This window comes from Girardinichthys multiradiatus, chromosome 9 (genome assembly GCF_021462225.1).
Source record: "Girardinichthys multiradiatus isolate DD_20200921_A chromosome 9, DD_fGirMul_XY1, whole genome shotgun sequence".
Taxonomy (NCBI): Eukaryota; Metazoa; Chordata; class Actinopteri; order Cyprinodontiformes; family Goodeidae; genus Girardinichthys; species Girardinichthys multiradiatus.
The window spans coordinates 17,095,623-17,110,095 of NC_061802.1; the positions used below are offsets into that span (position 1 = coordinate 17,095,623).

Sequence of the window (14,473 nt, forward strand, 5' to 3'; positions counted from 1 at the left end):
CATTTTCTGCAAATCGTAGTAAGTTAAATTTAAGCCTTTTTTAAAACACATTTCAATGTCATTGTTATTTCATTTCAAGACCGACATGGCTTAACTTAACTTAATAGCTTTATGAATTGCACTGTTGCCCATAAAGTTGGTAATTTGCAAGATCTATCAGTAAATATTTTACAATATACACTTTATCAAGAATAAATCACATCCACATAATCACTTCATGAACAATTGTATTGTAACTTTATTGATGAGTGTATATTTAACCTAATAACTGGAGCTTACCTTACTTTAACACATTATCACAGTATATAGTAATAGTGCTAAACTGTTACATATGACAGGCTTTAGTCACCCAACTGATATCCCTTGCTAAATATATACTTTCTTAAGAGCCACAAGTGGATTACGCAACAATAACATTTAGCATTGTATTTGCATAAACATACAAACTTACAGCAGAAACAGGCATTTTCTACAATAAAAAATATATAATAACAAGCATTTAATGACTGAACATGTAAATTTAAATGATAAATAAATGTAGTTTTTGACTAAAAACTACCTGATGCAAAAGGTGATGACTTCCCTGCAAGATGTGAACCCCAGAGTGAGAGGGATCAGAGTCTCATCTCAAAGTGCGCTGCAGAGTCTGGCTGAGAAAACCACCAGAGAAATCACGCAGGTAAGTCCACCCATCTGCCTACAATTATCAAGAATCACTAATATTTATAGTAAGTACACTAAACCGTATTACTTGCCTAAGGCTCAATATGTCAAGACAAAGTAAAAAAACTTCTAATCATATACTACCAATTATTAAAACAAAAAATAAATTGCAGATGGTTTTTCTTTTCAATACATGCAATGTTTATTGAACCGTGCATCCAGTTACAAAAACTTTGAATAAGTTGAAAAATAAAGAATTAAGATATTGCAATGGCCTAGTCAAAGTCCAGACCTCAATCTAATTAAAATGGTGTAATGGGAACTTAAAGAGAGAGCTGGGTAGCAAGTAATGTCTCCTTACTTTGAAGAAGGACATGTAATTTGTTCAGGACTAGATGCTAATCTGTGGTGCTTTAAAACATGTTTTCTTACAGGGGGTGCCAAAACCCTTCAAGAAGGTGATTGACGTCAGTTCAGGTGATCCCCAGAGAGCAGGAATGAAACCCAACTCATTTGTTCGCCAGGTTAGCTTTTTCATATGCTTAAAATTGATTCAGACGAAAATCCAGATCTGCTTGTTTTTAATGCGAACATATAAAAGTCCTAAAAGTATAACTCTATTCGCTGGTTTATCAACATTTATGGATCAATCAAATCTTTGGGAGCTGTAATGGGAACTTAGCAATAGTTACGAAGCGGCTTAAAGACAACAAAGTCAATATTTTGGAGTGGTCACCACAAAACCCTCATCTCAGTCCCACAGAAAATGAATGGGCAAAGCTGAAAAAGGTGTGTGAGAGCAGGGCAACCTATAAACCTGGCTCAAATACACCAGCTGTATGAGGAGGGATGGGCTAAAATTCCAGTAAACTATTGTCAGAAGCTTCTAGAAGGACAACCACAGTCATGTTTCTAAAAGGCAATTCCACTGGGAGTTGTGTGACATATTCTCTGGAAAATAATCTCCTTATTCAGGCGTTTAAGAAAGAAAAATAATTTTGTAAGTATAATGTTCTGGTTTGTGCATCCTAGATGCTATATTTTATTGTTTTAATGAATCTTTGAATCTGATGCTGTTTTCCAGGTCCTGGCTGTGTGCTTGTGCCCTAAACTGCTGAGAGAAGAAGGTCTTCCTCTGGACGTCAGGCTAAGAGCTCAGAGGCTCCTCGAGGCTTGTGATGGTGAAAGCGTGGGTAAGGATAAAAAAAACCAAAAAACAAGAAAATCATTTTCCCCACAGTTTAATATTCATTGTGTATGCATGGTGCTATACATATAAACTTGGCTTGCCTATCATCAATACTGCAACTAAAAACCACATATGTGAATATTAAAACAAAGATAAAATAAAGAAAGCTACTTAAATTAGACATTACATGCACTGCATATTAAGACATAATCGTACCAAAATGCTGCAAAAACTTCTCATATTCAAACAAAGACAGCAATATGAAAATCCATACAAAAAGAAAAAACCTAGAACTAAAACCAGGTTCTACCAAAGTCCTGTTCAGTTATTGACGTTGACTGTAGGTGTGTGGATTTCATCATATCTAGTTTACAACTATTAGATTTGCAGAATAATTTCTAAAAACTGATTTAGTTGTTCAATGACCTTTTGCATCTGTGGAACCTATTTACGGTGAATTTGTGAAAGTTAGTGAAGCTGTTTCCTTATCTTGCTTGTGTGTTGTATATTTGCACATGCTTACTATGGTCATTGTCTCTTCATCTCTCTCAGCCACCGTAGAGAGGAAAAAAAAATTTGTTTTACTTTCACCAGTTTGTAACCTCCCAGTCCACTTCCAATAAATCGGAAACAAAAAGCAAAAGATTAAAAAAAAAATTGAATTGAATTGATAATATATCAATTAAATTCAGTTCAATTCAGTTAATTTATATAGCGCCAATTCACAACACATTTCGTCTCAAGGCACTTCACAACAGTCAGGTACATACATTCCGATTAATCCTAACCATTGAACAGTGCAGTAAGATTCAGTTATTTATTTAAATTGGATAAAAAGTTTTTCCATCTAAGGAAACCCAGCCTATTGCATCCAGTCAGAGACTTGTAGCATTCACTCATTCTGGATGAGCATGTAGAGACAGTGGACAGTCACTGGCGTTGACTTTGCAGCAATCCCTCATACTGAGCATGCATGTAGCGACAGTGGAGAGGAAAAACTCCCTTTTAACAGGAAGTAACCTCCAGCAGAACCAGGCTCAGTGTGAGCGGCCATCTGCCACGACCGACTGGGGGTTTGAGAGAACAGAACAGAGACACAAAGAGAACAAAGAAGCACTGATCCAGGAGTACTTTCTATGGGAAGGAAAAGTAAATGTTAATGGATGTAGCTCCTTTAGTCGTTTCATCTAGAAAGAAAGAACAGATAAACTCTGAGCCAGTTTTCAAGGATAGAGTCTGAAAGAGAGCACATAGAGTTAGTCACAGCAAAAGCTCAGTCAATTGTCTAGGAGAGAGAAAGGGTTAAACACTGAAAGACAGGGCCATGTGGATCATCTGTAGAAGTTGAGCGTTGTTGTTGCCAGCACAAGCTTGGACGACGCCCCTCTCCAGAAAGGTGTCACAGGTAGACACAGAGTCAGGCCAGGTGTAGCTTCTAGGAAGAAAAAAGAGAGAGAACATAAAGTTAAAAACTGAAATAACAGCAAATAATGCAAAATAGGAGAGTAGTGTGAGAGTGTAGCAGAGAGTGAAAGTGGTCATTATGTCCTCCAGCAGCCTAAGCTAAGGATCTGCCTCCCATTCTACTTCTAGAGACTCTAGGAACCACCAGTAAACCTGCAGTCTGAGAATGAAGTGCTCTGTTAGGAACATATGGAACAATCAGACCAAGACAAGGCTGTCCACCTAAACTTACAGGCTGAACAAGGAGAGCAGGGAGAGAATTGATCAGAGATGCAGCCAAGAGGCCTATAGTGACTCTGGACGAACTGCAGAGATCCACAGCTCAGGTGGGGGAATTTGTCCACAGGACAACTGCACAAATGTGGTCTTTATGGAAGAGTGGCAAGAAGAAAGCCCTTGTTAAACGAAAGCCATTAGATGTCCTGTTTGCAGTTTGCCAGAAGCCATGTTGGGACACAGCAAACAGGTGCTTTGGTCAGACAACACCAAATTTGAACTTTTTTGCCAAAATGTAAAATGCTATGTGTGGCTGAGAACTAACACTGCAAAATACTCTGAACACACCATCCCCACTGTCAAATATGGTGGTGGCAGCATCATGCTCTGGGGGTGCTTATCCTCAGCAGGGACAGGGAAGGTGGTCATAGTTGATGGGAAGATGGATGGAGCCAAATACAATGCAGTCTTGGAAGAAAACCTGTTGGAGTCTGGAAAAGACTTTGAAGTTCACCTTCCAGCAGGACAACAACCCTAAACATAAAGCCAGGGCTACAAGGGATTGGTTTAAAACAAAACATATTTATGTGTTAGAATGGCCCAGTCAAAGTCCAGACCTAAACCCAATCGAGAATCTGTGGCAAGATCTGAAAACTACTGTTCACAAACACTCCATCTAATCTGACTGAGCTTGAGCTGTTCTGCAAAGAAGAATGGGTAAAATTTTCAGTCACTAAATGTGCAAAGCTGGTAGAGACATACCCTAAAAGACTTGTCGCTATAACTGCAGCAAAGGTGGTTCCACAAAGTATTGACTCAGGGGGGTTGAATACTTCTGCACAATGGCCTTTTCAGTTTATTATTTGTAAAGAAAAATAAATAAAATAATGTTAAATTAAATGTTAATTAATATATATATAAATATAAAAATGGTGCATTTATAAAAAACTGAAGAAAAAAACTATTCCTAAAAAACAATTTAAGATGCACCCTTAGTAGCCTAATAACAGAGTGACTTTAGTTCTCATTGTGGGCATAAAGCATATATACTCATATGTATAATCCTGAGCAACATGTTCACTATAGAGTTTCGATTCCTCGTCCTTTACAGAAAATCCATTAAAACATCAAACATGAGTGATGTTTGAAATGATTTTACTAATACCCTATTTAAAAGGTTAAATAAACAACTGATTGTTCCTCCTTATTTTCAGGTTCCTACACTGCCTCCTCTGGGCTGCCTCACATCAGACAAACCATCGCTGAGTTCATCATGAAACGAGATGAAGGTGTTCCTGCCTATGCCGAGAACATTTTTATCTCCTCTGGTGCTCAGAGAGCACTGATGGTATGAGCATGAACATACTGTCATTACTATTATTAAATGCTAATCCTGTTCATATTAATCACGCCATTATTTCACTGATCACTAACACTAAGTTGAAAGGTATGACCAGATATGGCAATAAAAGTAAAAACAATAAGAGAAAGATTAAGAGTTGCAATGTAAAAAAGCAGGATGTTATCGAGACTATCACAAATAATCTGGCTAACATTAGGTGAATTTATCACAAATTTGAGTAGTCCAAGAAATCTGCTTGTATTGGCCGTTATGTAAAATCAACTAAAGGTTTACAGCAGATTAAAGCTGTGGTTTCACAAACATTACAAAATTGCTTTTTATATATTTTATCTGTATTTAGTTTGACTGTTTAGGTCATTATTCAGTTCAGTTTTCAATTTTTAAACACGCAGTTATCATTAAATCATGAAAGTGTTTCCATAATATGAAGGAAGGTGTTAAACATTGTTCAAATTTTGTTCAAATCTTTGAGTTTGAGCCATAAAAACTGTCAAGATAATTTTGATAATGGCATCATTAAACAGTGATATTTACATTTTTGACATGATACACAATCCTGTTTAGGTTTGAAGAAATTCAGAAGGATACATCCAAATTATGAAAAATATCTAGTTTTGAAACTGCTTGTCGATGTCCCTACAAAAAGAAGAGCTGGGCTTCTGCAGCTTGACTTGTATTTGTCCACAACAAACAGTTTACCCCCTTTAAAGGGTCACATAAATTGTATTTCCTTAAGACTATAGATATTAAGCCATTTACGTCATCTATGTATTTTAGTTTCTGGAAATTCTGGGTTGTACTGGTTTGGGTTCAGAAAACAAGAAATGGATGCTGCCTCAACAGAAAAATAATAATTGCCAATCAAAGATAAGAGTAAAATGATTACTTATGTACTTTATTGTTTACTTGCAAGTCAAATATCTGAGTTCCAAATCTTAAAAGTTAAAAGAATATCTAAACCAGAGATTAGATTCAATATGAATATAAAACGTATTCTTCTGACAGTTTATATCTCATTAAGCTATTGGCACACATTGCACTGTGCAACATTAATCTGTGAACATGTTCTTTTGAGGCCGACGGGCCCGCCGGTGGGCCTACTAGGCCAAGCCCCTTTTTTGACGGTCTATAAAACTAGGTAAAACTCGACCAATTTATTATTATTTTTTTAAATATATCGCAAGAGGAGGCTTTAATCTTTACAAAACATGTGTGCCCTGTAAGGTTTAATAAGTGGGATTTCAAGCCTTATAAATGGGGTTGGGACCATCAGTTGTGTTGTGCAGGAGGTGGATACAGTACACAGCTGATAGTCCTACTGAATAGACAGTTAGAATTTGTATTATGGCAAGAAAAAAGCAGCTAAGTAAAGAAAAACGAGTGGCCATCATTACTTTAAGAAATTAAGTTCAGTCAGTCCGAACAATTGGGAAAACTTTCAAAGTGTTCCCAAGTGCAGTCGCAAAAACCATCAAGCGCTACAAAGAAATTGGCTCACATGAGGAGCGCCCCAGGAAAGGAAGACCAAGAGTCACCTCTGCTGTGGACGATAAGTTCATCCGAGTCACCAGCCTCAGAAATCGCAGGTTAACAGCAGCTCAGATTAGAGAACAGGTCAATGCCACACAAAGTTCTAGCAGCAGACACATCTCTAGAACAACTGTTAAGAGGAGACTGTGTGAATCAGGCCTTCATGGTAAAATAGCTGCTAGGAAACCACTGCTGAGGACAGGCAACAAGCAGAAGAGACTTGTTTGGGCTAAAGAACACAAGGAATGGACGTTAGACTAGTGGAAATCTGTGCTTTGGTCTGATGAGTCCAAATTTGAGATCTTTGGTTCCAACCACTGTGTCTTTGTGCGGCGCAGAAGAGGTGAATGGATGGACTCTACATGCCTGGTTCCCACCGTGAAGCATGGAGGAGGAGGTGTGATGGTGTGGGGGTGCTTTGCTGGTGACACTGTTGGGGATTTATTCAAAATTGAAGGCATACTGAACCAGCATGGCTACCACAGCATCTTGCAGCGGCATGCTATTCCATCCGGTTTGCGTTTAGTTGGACCATCATTTATTTTTCAACAGGACAATGACCCCAAACACACCTCCAGGCTGTGTAAGGGCTATTTGACCAAGAAGGAGAGTGATGGGGTGCTGCGCCAGATGACCTGGCCTCCACAATCACTGGACCTGAATCCAATCGAGATGGTTTGGGGTGAGCTGGACCGCAGAGTGAAGGCAAAAGGGTCAAAAAGTGCTAAGCATCTCTGGGAACTCCTTCAAGACTGTTGGGAAACCATTTCAGGTGACTACCTCTTGAAGCTCATCAACAGAATACCAAGAGTGTAAGGAGCAGTAATCAAAGCAAAAGGTGGCTACTTTGAAGAACCTAGAATATAAGATATATTTTCAGGTGTTTCACACTTTTTTGTTCAGTATATAATTCCACATGTGTTAATTCATAGTTTTGATGCCGTCAGTGTGAAGCGGCAATATACATAGTCATGAAAATAAAGAAAACTCTTTGAATGAGAAGGTGTGTCCAAACCTTTGGTCTGTACTGTATATCAGACAACTGAGTGTTCATGTAGGTATATACAACATTTGCATTATTTGTCTGAATAAAAGAAATGATGCAATCAAAACAATCTATGCCTTTTTATTTGAGTCTTTTCTCATGGTTAATCTGTATCAGTTGCACTAAAACATGCAGGAAAAACAGGAAAATATTTAATTACTATACTTATTAATTTATATAATTGTTTAATGATGTACTTCATTCATTCATTTTTGTTTGAGACAAAAGCTTTAGCCCACAAAGACAAGACAAAGTTTGTTCTCCTGGTTAGTCAGTTTTATAAATGCATTTTGTAAAATAGTAGTTAAAATATTGCCTAAGATCAGATCAGAGAAAAAACTTTTATCTTTGTGTGTTAAGGTGATTGTAAAGCTGCTGTCCGAAGGGGAGGGGCAGCCCCAGACCGGCTTGTTGATCCCTCAGCCCTGCCCACACACGCTGCTCCCTCTGCTGGACGAGGCAGGGGTGATGGCGGCGCCCTACCGGCTGGTGGAGGAGAAAAGCTGGGCTGTTGATCTGAGTGAGTTGCACCGAGCTTCAACAACCTCTAGAGGGCACTGTACGTTAAGAGCAATTTACATCAGCAACCCAGGAAACCCCACAGGTACCCACTTTACTGGATCCAAGCCTAATCCAGCTCTTTACCTACGCTGATGAGGCCACTGCTTTCTTCTTTTAGGACATCTGCAGGACAGGAAGTCAATAGAGGAAGTGATTGAATTTGCAGCAGCTGAGAGACTCCTGCTGCTGGTTGATGAGGTGATGACAAAACGTCTCCTCAGCATCAGATTAATCTTTTTTATTTATTCGTCAGCTGTTCTTCTCCTCCCTCCAGGTTTACCAGGACAGTGTTTATGCACCAAACAGAGAGTTTATTTCATACAAGAAGGTTCTGTTTGAGATGGACAATCATCTGAGAGAAACGGTCGAGATGGTGTCCTTCAACTCTCTATCCTGCGCTTGTGTGGCAGAGTGAGTTCCTATTACCATCCTCATCAGTTTCCATCAGATCCAGCCAATGGGAATCTCAGCTATATGCAGTGAATGCTTTCTTTCTGTTCATGAATTAAAAAGATTTATATGATTTTCAGATCTTTTTACATAAATGTTTTTATTTCTCAGTTTAAATCTAAAAGTTATCCTTCAATCCTTGGTTTATGGGCTTAACTGAAAAATATGTTTACATATTTTGATAAATAAACACAATAACTCATCCAATATACATGTATTTTTCTTTTCAAATCTAAAGATAAGGTTTCCATATTTGTCCCTGAAAATATTATTATCAGTGACTACTTACATGTAAATAGTTAAATACATAATGCAGTTTTGTAAATATCGATGGTTGCAGGGAAAATGCAAATCTGCAAAAAGTTGAAAACTACATGTCTTTTTTTAGTGATTTTTTTATCTTTAGACATTGAAAAATAAATGCTTAAGTAGAGTGAGAGGATTATCACTATTTTATTGTATTTAATTTTTTTTATTTTCATACTGTTAATGGAAAAATCTTCTAATTTTTTAATTTGTTTTAAATATTTTATTTTATTTTATATTTCTTCAGTTACACAGGAATAAAGGGTTGAAATAATTTTATTTGATAACAGACACATGTTATTTCAGTCAAATTGTTTAATGTTAAGTATTAACAATGCTTTTAAATTACTTTTTTACTATCTTTTAAATGCTTAGAAAAAAATTGTGACTAATGTATTTTGTTACGTTTCAATATTTATAATGAGCAAATGCAGTAATCCATGATAAAAGTTTAAGGACTAAAATATTGTTTTATTATTTGTTTTATTTGTTTCATGGGTAAGATGGCATAGGGTTTTGAGAATTCTATATTATTTTAACACTGATAATGGAAAAATAATAATATAATTTCCAGGTTCAGAAACTAATCTGTTTTATTTGTTTCCTTTTAGAGGCTGCTTGAGAAATGAACAGTTATGACAACTTTACTTTATTTTAATTTTACATTTAATAAACCTGTATTTTAATACTGATAATGGGCAAATAAATCTATTATAAAAGATAAAGGATTAACAAAGTTGGTAATCTCTGTCTTTAGTGGCTAAGAAACCACCAGTTAATGCTAATTTAATTGAATTGTAGTTTTTTATTGAAAGACTGTATGTTTTTTGTGTCCATGAATGTGGAGAAGTAAAGACGTTTGTGGAGGATTTTTATGAATCAGCCCCCGATGATCTCTGTGTAGGTGTGGCCTCAGAGCGGGATACATGGAGGTGATCAACATGGACTCGGGGGTGATGCATTTCGTAGATACCATGCTCTGCACTGACATCAACGCTCCAGTCACAGGACAGCTTGCACTGGATCTTATGCTCAGCCCACCCAAACCAGGGGATCCTTCATATAACACATTTGCTGAGGTCAGAACAAAACCATAGTGTCATCAGCAGCTGATGTTGTTAATCTTCTAACAGTCTTCTCTTGGATGATATTTTCACTGAAGGAGACTCTCCTGACTCGAGCCACTCTGGCCCAAAATGCTCAGCAGACTCTAAAGCTGCTGAATGATCTACCAGGAATGAGCTGCTGGCCGGCGATGGGAGGAATCTACCTTTACCCACGACTGAATCTACCAGCTGAGATCAGGGAGCAAGCCAATGTGAGGAAGGATGCAGTAAATGTTTGTTTTTATTTGCTTGCATTTGTCATCAGTTACACCTAAAACCTACCAGCCTACCAAGAAAACAACAAAGTACACAATTCTGAGGAGATATTTTCTTAGCCATAAAAAACATGGTTCTGCATAATATCCTTGTTAATGTAAACCAGGCAATCATATACATCATGTAGCCATAAGTGTTTCAGTGCTTTCATTAAGTGTTGCCAATCCTATTCACAAAGAGCAAATAAGTTGTAGAAAGAAAAAACATGAAGACTAAGCTGCATTTTACCAACAAGAAACCAATAAATTAATCCGACTGCAGACACTTTAGCTGGAAGTTTTAACATTTGCATTGGTGTTTCTTGTATTTGCAGTCTTTGTCTTATATTCTAAACTTATGTCTCAGGTAATTTTAATTCCAAAGCTTAAAATCATTCACAAACAGAAGTAGAGCAAAAATAATCTTTGTTTGAAGTGAAATTGGAGATGAAAATAAGCTCTAATCTTCATTTGTATTATTTATCACCCTAAGTTCACCCTGAACATATTATAACATCTTTCATCATTTTGGCTTTTCATGTCTTGTAACTTCACCTTAGAGCTCAGATGTACCAGAAGTAGTTGAGCTCTGTACTTTGTTTCCTCTCTGCACGCTGCAGATGATGTTTCATAGGAACTCACTTAAAGTTTCTGTTAACCATTAACTTGCTATACATGACGTTCAGTCCTTTCTTTACAATAGCAAAACACAGGGAATCCTCATCGGAGTAATAACAAACAACAATACATGACATGAACAGAGACACGTGTCAAAAAGAAACAGAAAAATGCAAACCTTTGTTTTGATTTCCTCATGTTTCTGCTTTCAGATGCTGGGGTTGGAAGCAGATGTGCTGTACTGCCAGATGTTACTACAGGAGGAAGGTTTGATCTTGGGTGCAGGCCAACATGGTGGAACAACTGGCAGCCATCATCTCAGGTAGGAGACAAGAAATGACAAAGCACTGATGGCCCTGTACTGCATCGTTTGTTAGTGCAAAAATATTCCTCTTTATAATCTCTCTTGATTCCTTTAGATTATGTGTTCTGGTTCCTCCTGACACCCTGGAGGAGGTTCTCTCCCGCATTTCTTCCTTCCACCTTCGCCTCACTGACAGAGAACATAATGGAAGTTACAGAAAGACAAAGTCGAGAAGCAATATGCTGTCATCAGCCGAGGAAATAGGCCAAAGCTACATTTGACAGCTGTCCAATGTTAATTTCTACTTTATGTATTTCAACATATTGTCATTAAAATCATACATTTCTTTGTTTAGCAACATGCTAGTGTTTAAATCTGAAAGCACCCAGAGTTGTGGTTCTGGTGGGACTGCTTTTGCAACAATAGACCAAATAAAAAAATAAAACTTTGATGGAGATAAATAAGAGAAGCACCATACAATCAGTGTCAGAAAGATTTTACGTACAAAATGACACACTGAAGTATCTGACTTAATTAATGTGCTGGTTAAAATAAAATCATCAAATGAACAGGTTCAAGAGTGGAGATCATTTTTTTGAGAACTTTGAACAATGCTGGTTCTTACACGATGATCCTTAAGGAAGCGTAGCTCACCCTGTGGATAAACTAAAGATGTGCCCTGTGTTTTTCAGGGGCAAACTTCGGACAATTTATGCAGAAAACAGCAACAACATTTTCCCTCAGGGAGGGCACAAAACATGAACAGTCAGCTGACTGTTTAGCCGACTGTTTAGCACAGTCTGCTTTTGCAGTCTTTGTGAAGACCTGATCTTGATGTTTGACTCTCCTTTTAGGTTATATTTATCGATAATGTCTTTGGTTTGGTTTAAATGTAAGAATAGAAATTTAGGGGTCATGCCCTGATCATCAAAAAGGATTGAACAGAGTTATTTTGCACCCTAACTTTATTGTTTATAAGCAGGGGACATAGAGTCAAGCTGAAGAAGCTGCAGCTGCATGTCACTTTTAAATTTTCTGTTAGGCGACCTTCACACAGCAGGTCTTTATGCTTAATTCCCAAATCAGATTTTTTTGCATGGTGGTTCACATTACTATTTAATTGCAATCGCCATCAGAATTCAGTCTGAATGGTTCACCCAAGTGAGCCCACCACCTGCAAGGGGAACAGTGAGGGACCGGTGTAAAGAGGATTGGGCGGCAGACGAAGGTGGAGACCTCGGCGGCCCGATCCCCAGATGCTTAGGCTGGCTATAGGGATGTGGAATGTCACCTCATTGAGGGGAAGGAGCCTGAGCTTGTGGGAGGTCGAGAGATATCAACTAGAAATAGTCGGGCTCGCCTCCATGCACAGCGTGGGCTCTGGAACCCATCTCCTCGAAAGGGGTGGGACTCTCATCTACTCTGGAGTGGCCCACGGGGAGAGGCTGTGGGCTGGGGTGGGTTTGCTTGCTGTCCCCCAGCTCAGCTGGCTCATGTTGGGGTTTACCCCAGTGGATGAGAAGGTCGCATCCCTGTGCCTTCGGGTTGGGGACAGGTCTCTGACTGTCGTTTCGGCCTATGGGCCAAGCGGTAGTGCGGAGTACCCGGCGTCTCTGTCGGTGGTGCTGGATAGTGCCCCTCCCGGGGACTCCATTATTCTGCTGGGGGACTTCAACGCCCACGTGGGAAATGACAGTGACACCTGGAGAGGCATGATCGGGAAGAATGGCCTCCCCGATCTGAATCCGAGTGGTGTTTTGTTATTGGACTTCTGTGCTAGTCACGGATTGTCCATAATGAACACCATGTTCGAACATAAGGGTGTCCATCAGTGCACTTGGCACCAGGACACCCTGGGCAGGAGGTCAATGATCAACTTTGTTGTTGTTTCATCAGACCTTTGGCTGCATATTTTGGACACTCGGGTGAAGAGAGGGGCTGAGCTGTCCACTGATCACCACCTGGTGGTGAGTTGAATCTGCTGTAGGAGGAAAAAGCCAAACAGACTTGGCAGGCCTAAGTGCATAGTGAGGGTCTGCTGGGAACGTCTGGCGGAGCCCTCGGCAAGGGATGTATTCAACTCCCACCTCCGGGAGAGCTTTGACCAGATTCTGGGAGATGTTGGAGACATAGAGTCCGAGTGGACCGTGTTCTCTGCATCTATTGTCGATGCTGCTGCCCGTAGCTGGGGCCGTAAGGTCTGTGGTGCCTGTCGTGGTGGCAATTCCCGAACCCAGTGGTGGACACCGGCAGTAAGTGACTCTTTCAAGCTGAAGAAGGAGTCCTATCGGCTGTGGTTGGCTTGTGGGACTCCTGGGGCGGCTGTGTGCCGCGGCCTGGGCTGTGGCAGAGGCAAAAATTCGGGCCTTGGAGGTGGCCATGGAGAAGGACTCCCAGTTGGCCTCGAAGCGATTCTGGCAAACCGTCCGGCGCCTCAGGAGAGGGAAGTAGTGCTTCGACAACACTGTTTACAGTGGAGGTGGGAGGCTGCTGACCTCGGCTGGGGACATTATCGGGTGGTGGAAGGAGTACTTTAAAGATCTCCTCAATCCTGCCATCACGCATACCCTGGTGGAAACAGAGGCTGGAGACTCGGGGTTGGACTCTTTCATCACCCAGGCTGAAGTCACCAAGGTGGTTAAAAAGCTCTGCGGTGGCAGGGCTTTGCGGGTGGATGAGATCCGCGCTGAGTACTTCAAATCTCTAGATGTTGTGGGGCTGTCATGGTTGACATGCCTCTTCAAGATTGCGTGGCGGTCGGGGACAGTGCCTCTAGACTGTGTTGAAGAACCTCTTTAAAGAGGCCTTCAGCGCGTTCGTTTATTCACCATAACCTGGAGGAATTACACACATATTATAATAAATCACACGGAGACAGCTGTATGCAATTCAAAGTACCTGGACCAGGGAAGCTCTCATGTGATCAGGCCACACACCGAGACGACTTCAGAGCTTCTCACTGGGCACATTGCTTTTATTAAAACATACTTGAAAATGGGCAGCGCCCTTGATTACAATATTTTCTCACATGTAGTCACGTACACACTTTTTCCAGCTTACCATATTTAGACAGTCATTGTTCCACCACCTGCACTTGTATCTACTGATATAAGCAGGGAGTAAGTCAGTCTCTACTTTTCACACACTCCTTCAGCTCTCAGTATTTTTCTGCTTCATCACACTCAAGGCCAAGTTTGTGCAATAACAATTCTGCAGGCCACAATGTCTTATACTAACACGTTATACATTTTATTTCCCACACTGGTTATGGACATAATAATGATGCACACACATAATATATCTCCACAACTGGCAGAGTGGGGTGGTGGTCCCCTTTCATAAGAAGAGTGACCGGAGGGTGTGTTCCAACTACAGGGGGATCACACTCCTCAGCCTCCCTGGTA

At 39.8% G+C, this 14,473-nt stretch overlaps 1 protein-coding gene across 1 annotated transcript; it reads left to right on the forward strand.

Moving 5' to 3' along the window:
- Window positions 1-562: 562 nt before the first annotated feature.
- Window positions 563-11,557, forward strand: LOC124874492 (alanine aminotransferase 1-like). The gene is made up of 11 exons (XM_047375869.1): window positions 563-679; window positions 1,098-1,187; window positions 1,748-1,856; window positions 4,747-4,880; window positions 7,831-8,074; window positions 8,150-8,229; window positions 8,306-8,442; window positions 9,692-9,866; window positions 9,950-10,105; window positions 10,978-11,087; window positions 11,185-11,557. The coding sequence occupies exons 1-11, from the start codon at window positions 563-565 to the stop codon at window positions 11,348-11,350; spliced, it is 1,518 nt and encodes a 505-aa protein (XP_047231825.1). The 3' UTR covers window positions 11,351-11,557.
- The last annotated feature ends 2,916 nt before the right edge of the window (window positions 11,558-14,473 follow it).

Bases quoted from the DNA above. Each gene is read 5' to 3' on its own strand.
- LOC124874492 (XM_047375869.1), top strand. From the start codon at position 563: ATGCAAAAGGTGATGACTTCCCTGCAAGATGTGAACCCCAGAGTGAGA. The intron at 4,881-7,830 runs GTATGAGCATGA...TTGTGTGTTAAG, and splicing joins GTGCTCAGAGAGCACTGATG to GTGATTGTAAAGCTGCTGTC. The intron at 9,867-9,949 runs GTCAGAACAAAA...TTTTCACTGAAG, and splicing joins CATATAACACATTTGCTGAG to GAGACTCTCCTGACTCGAGC.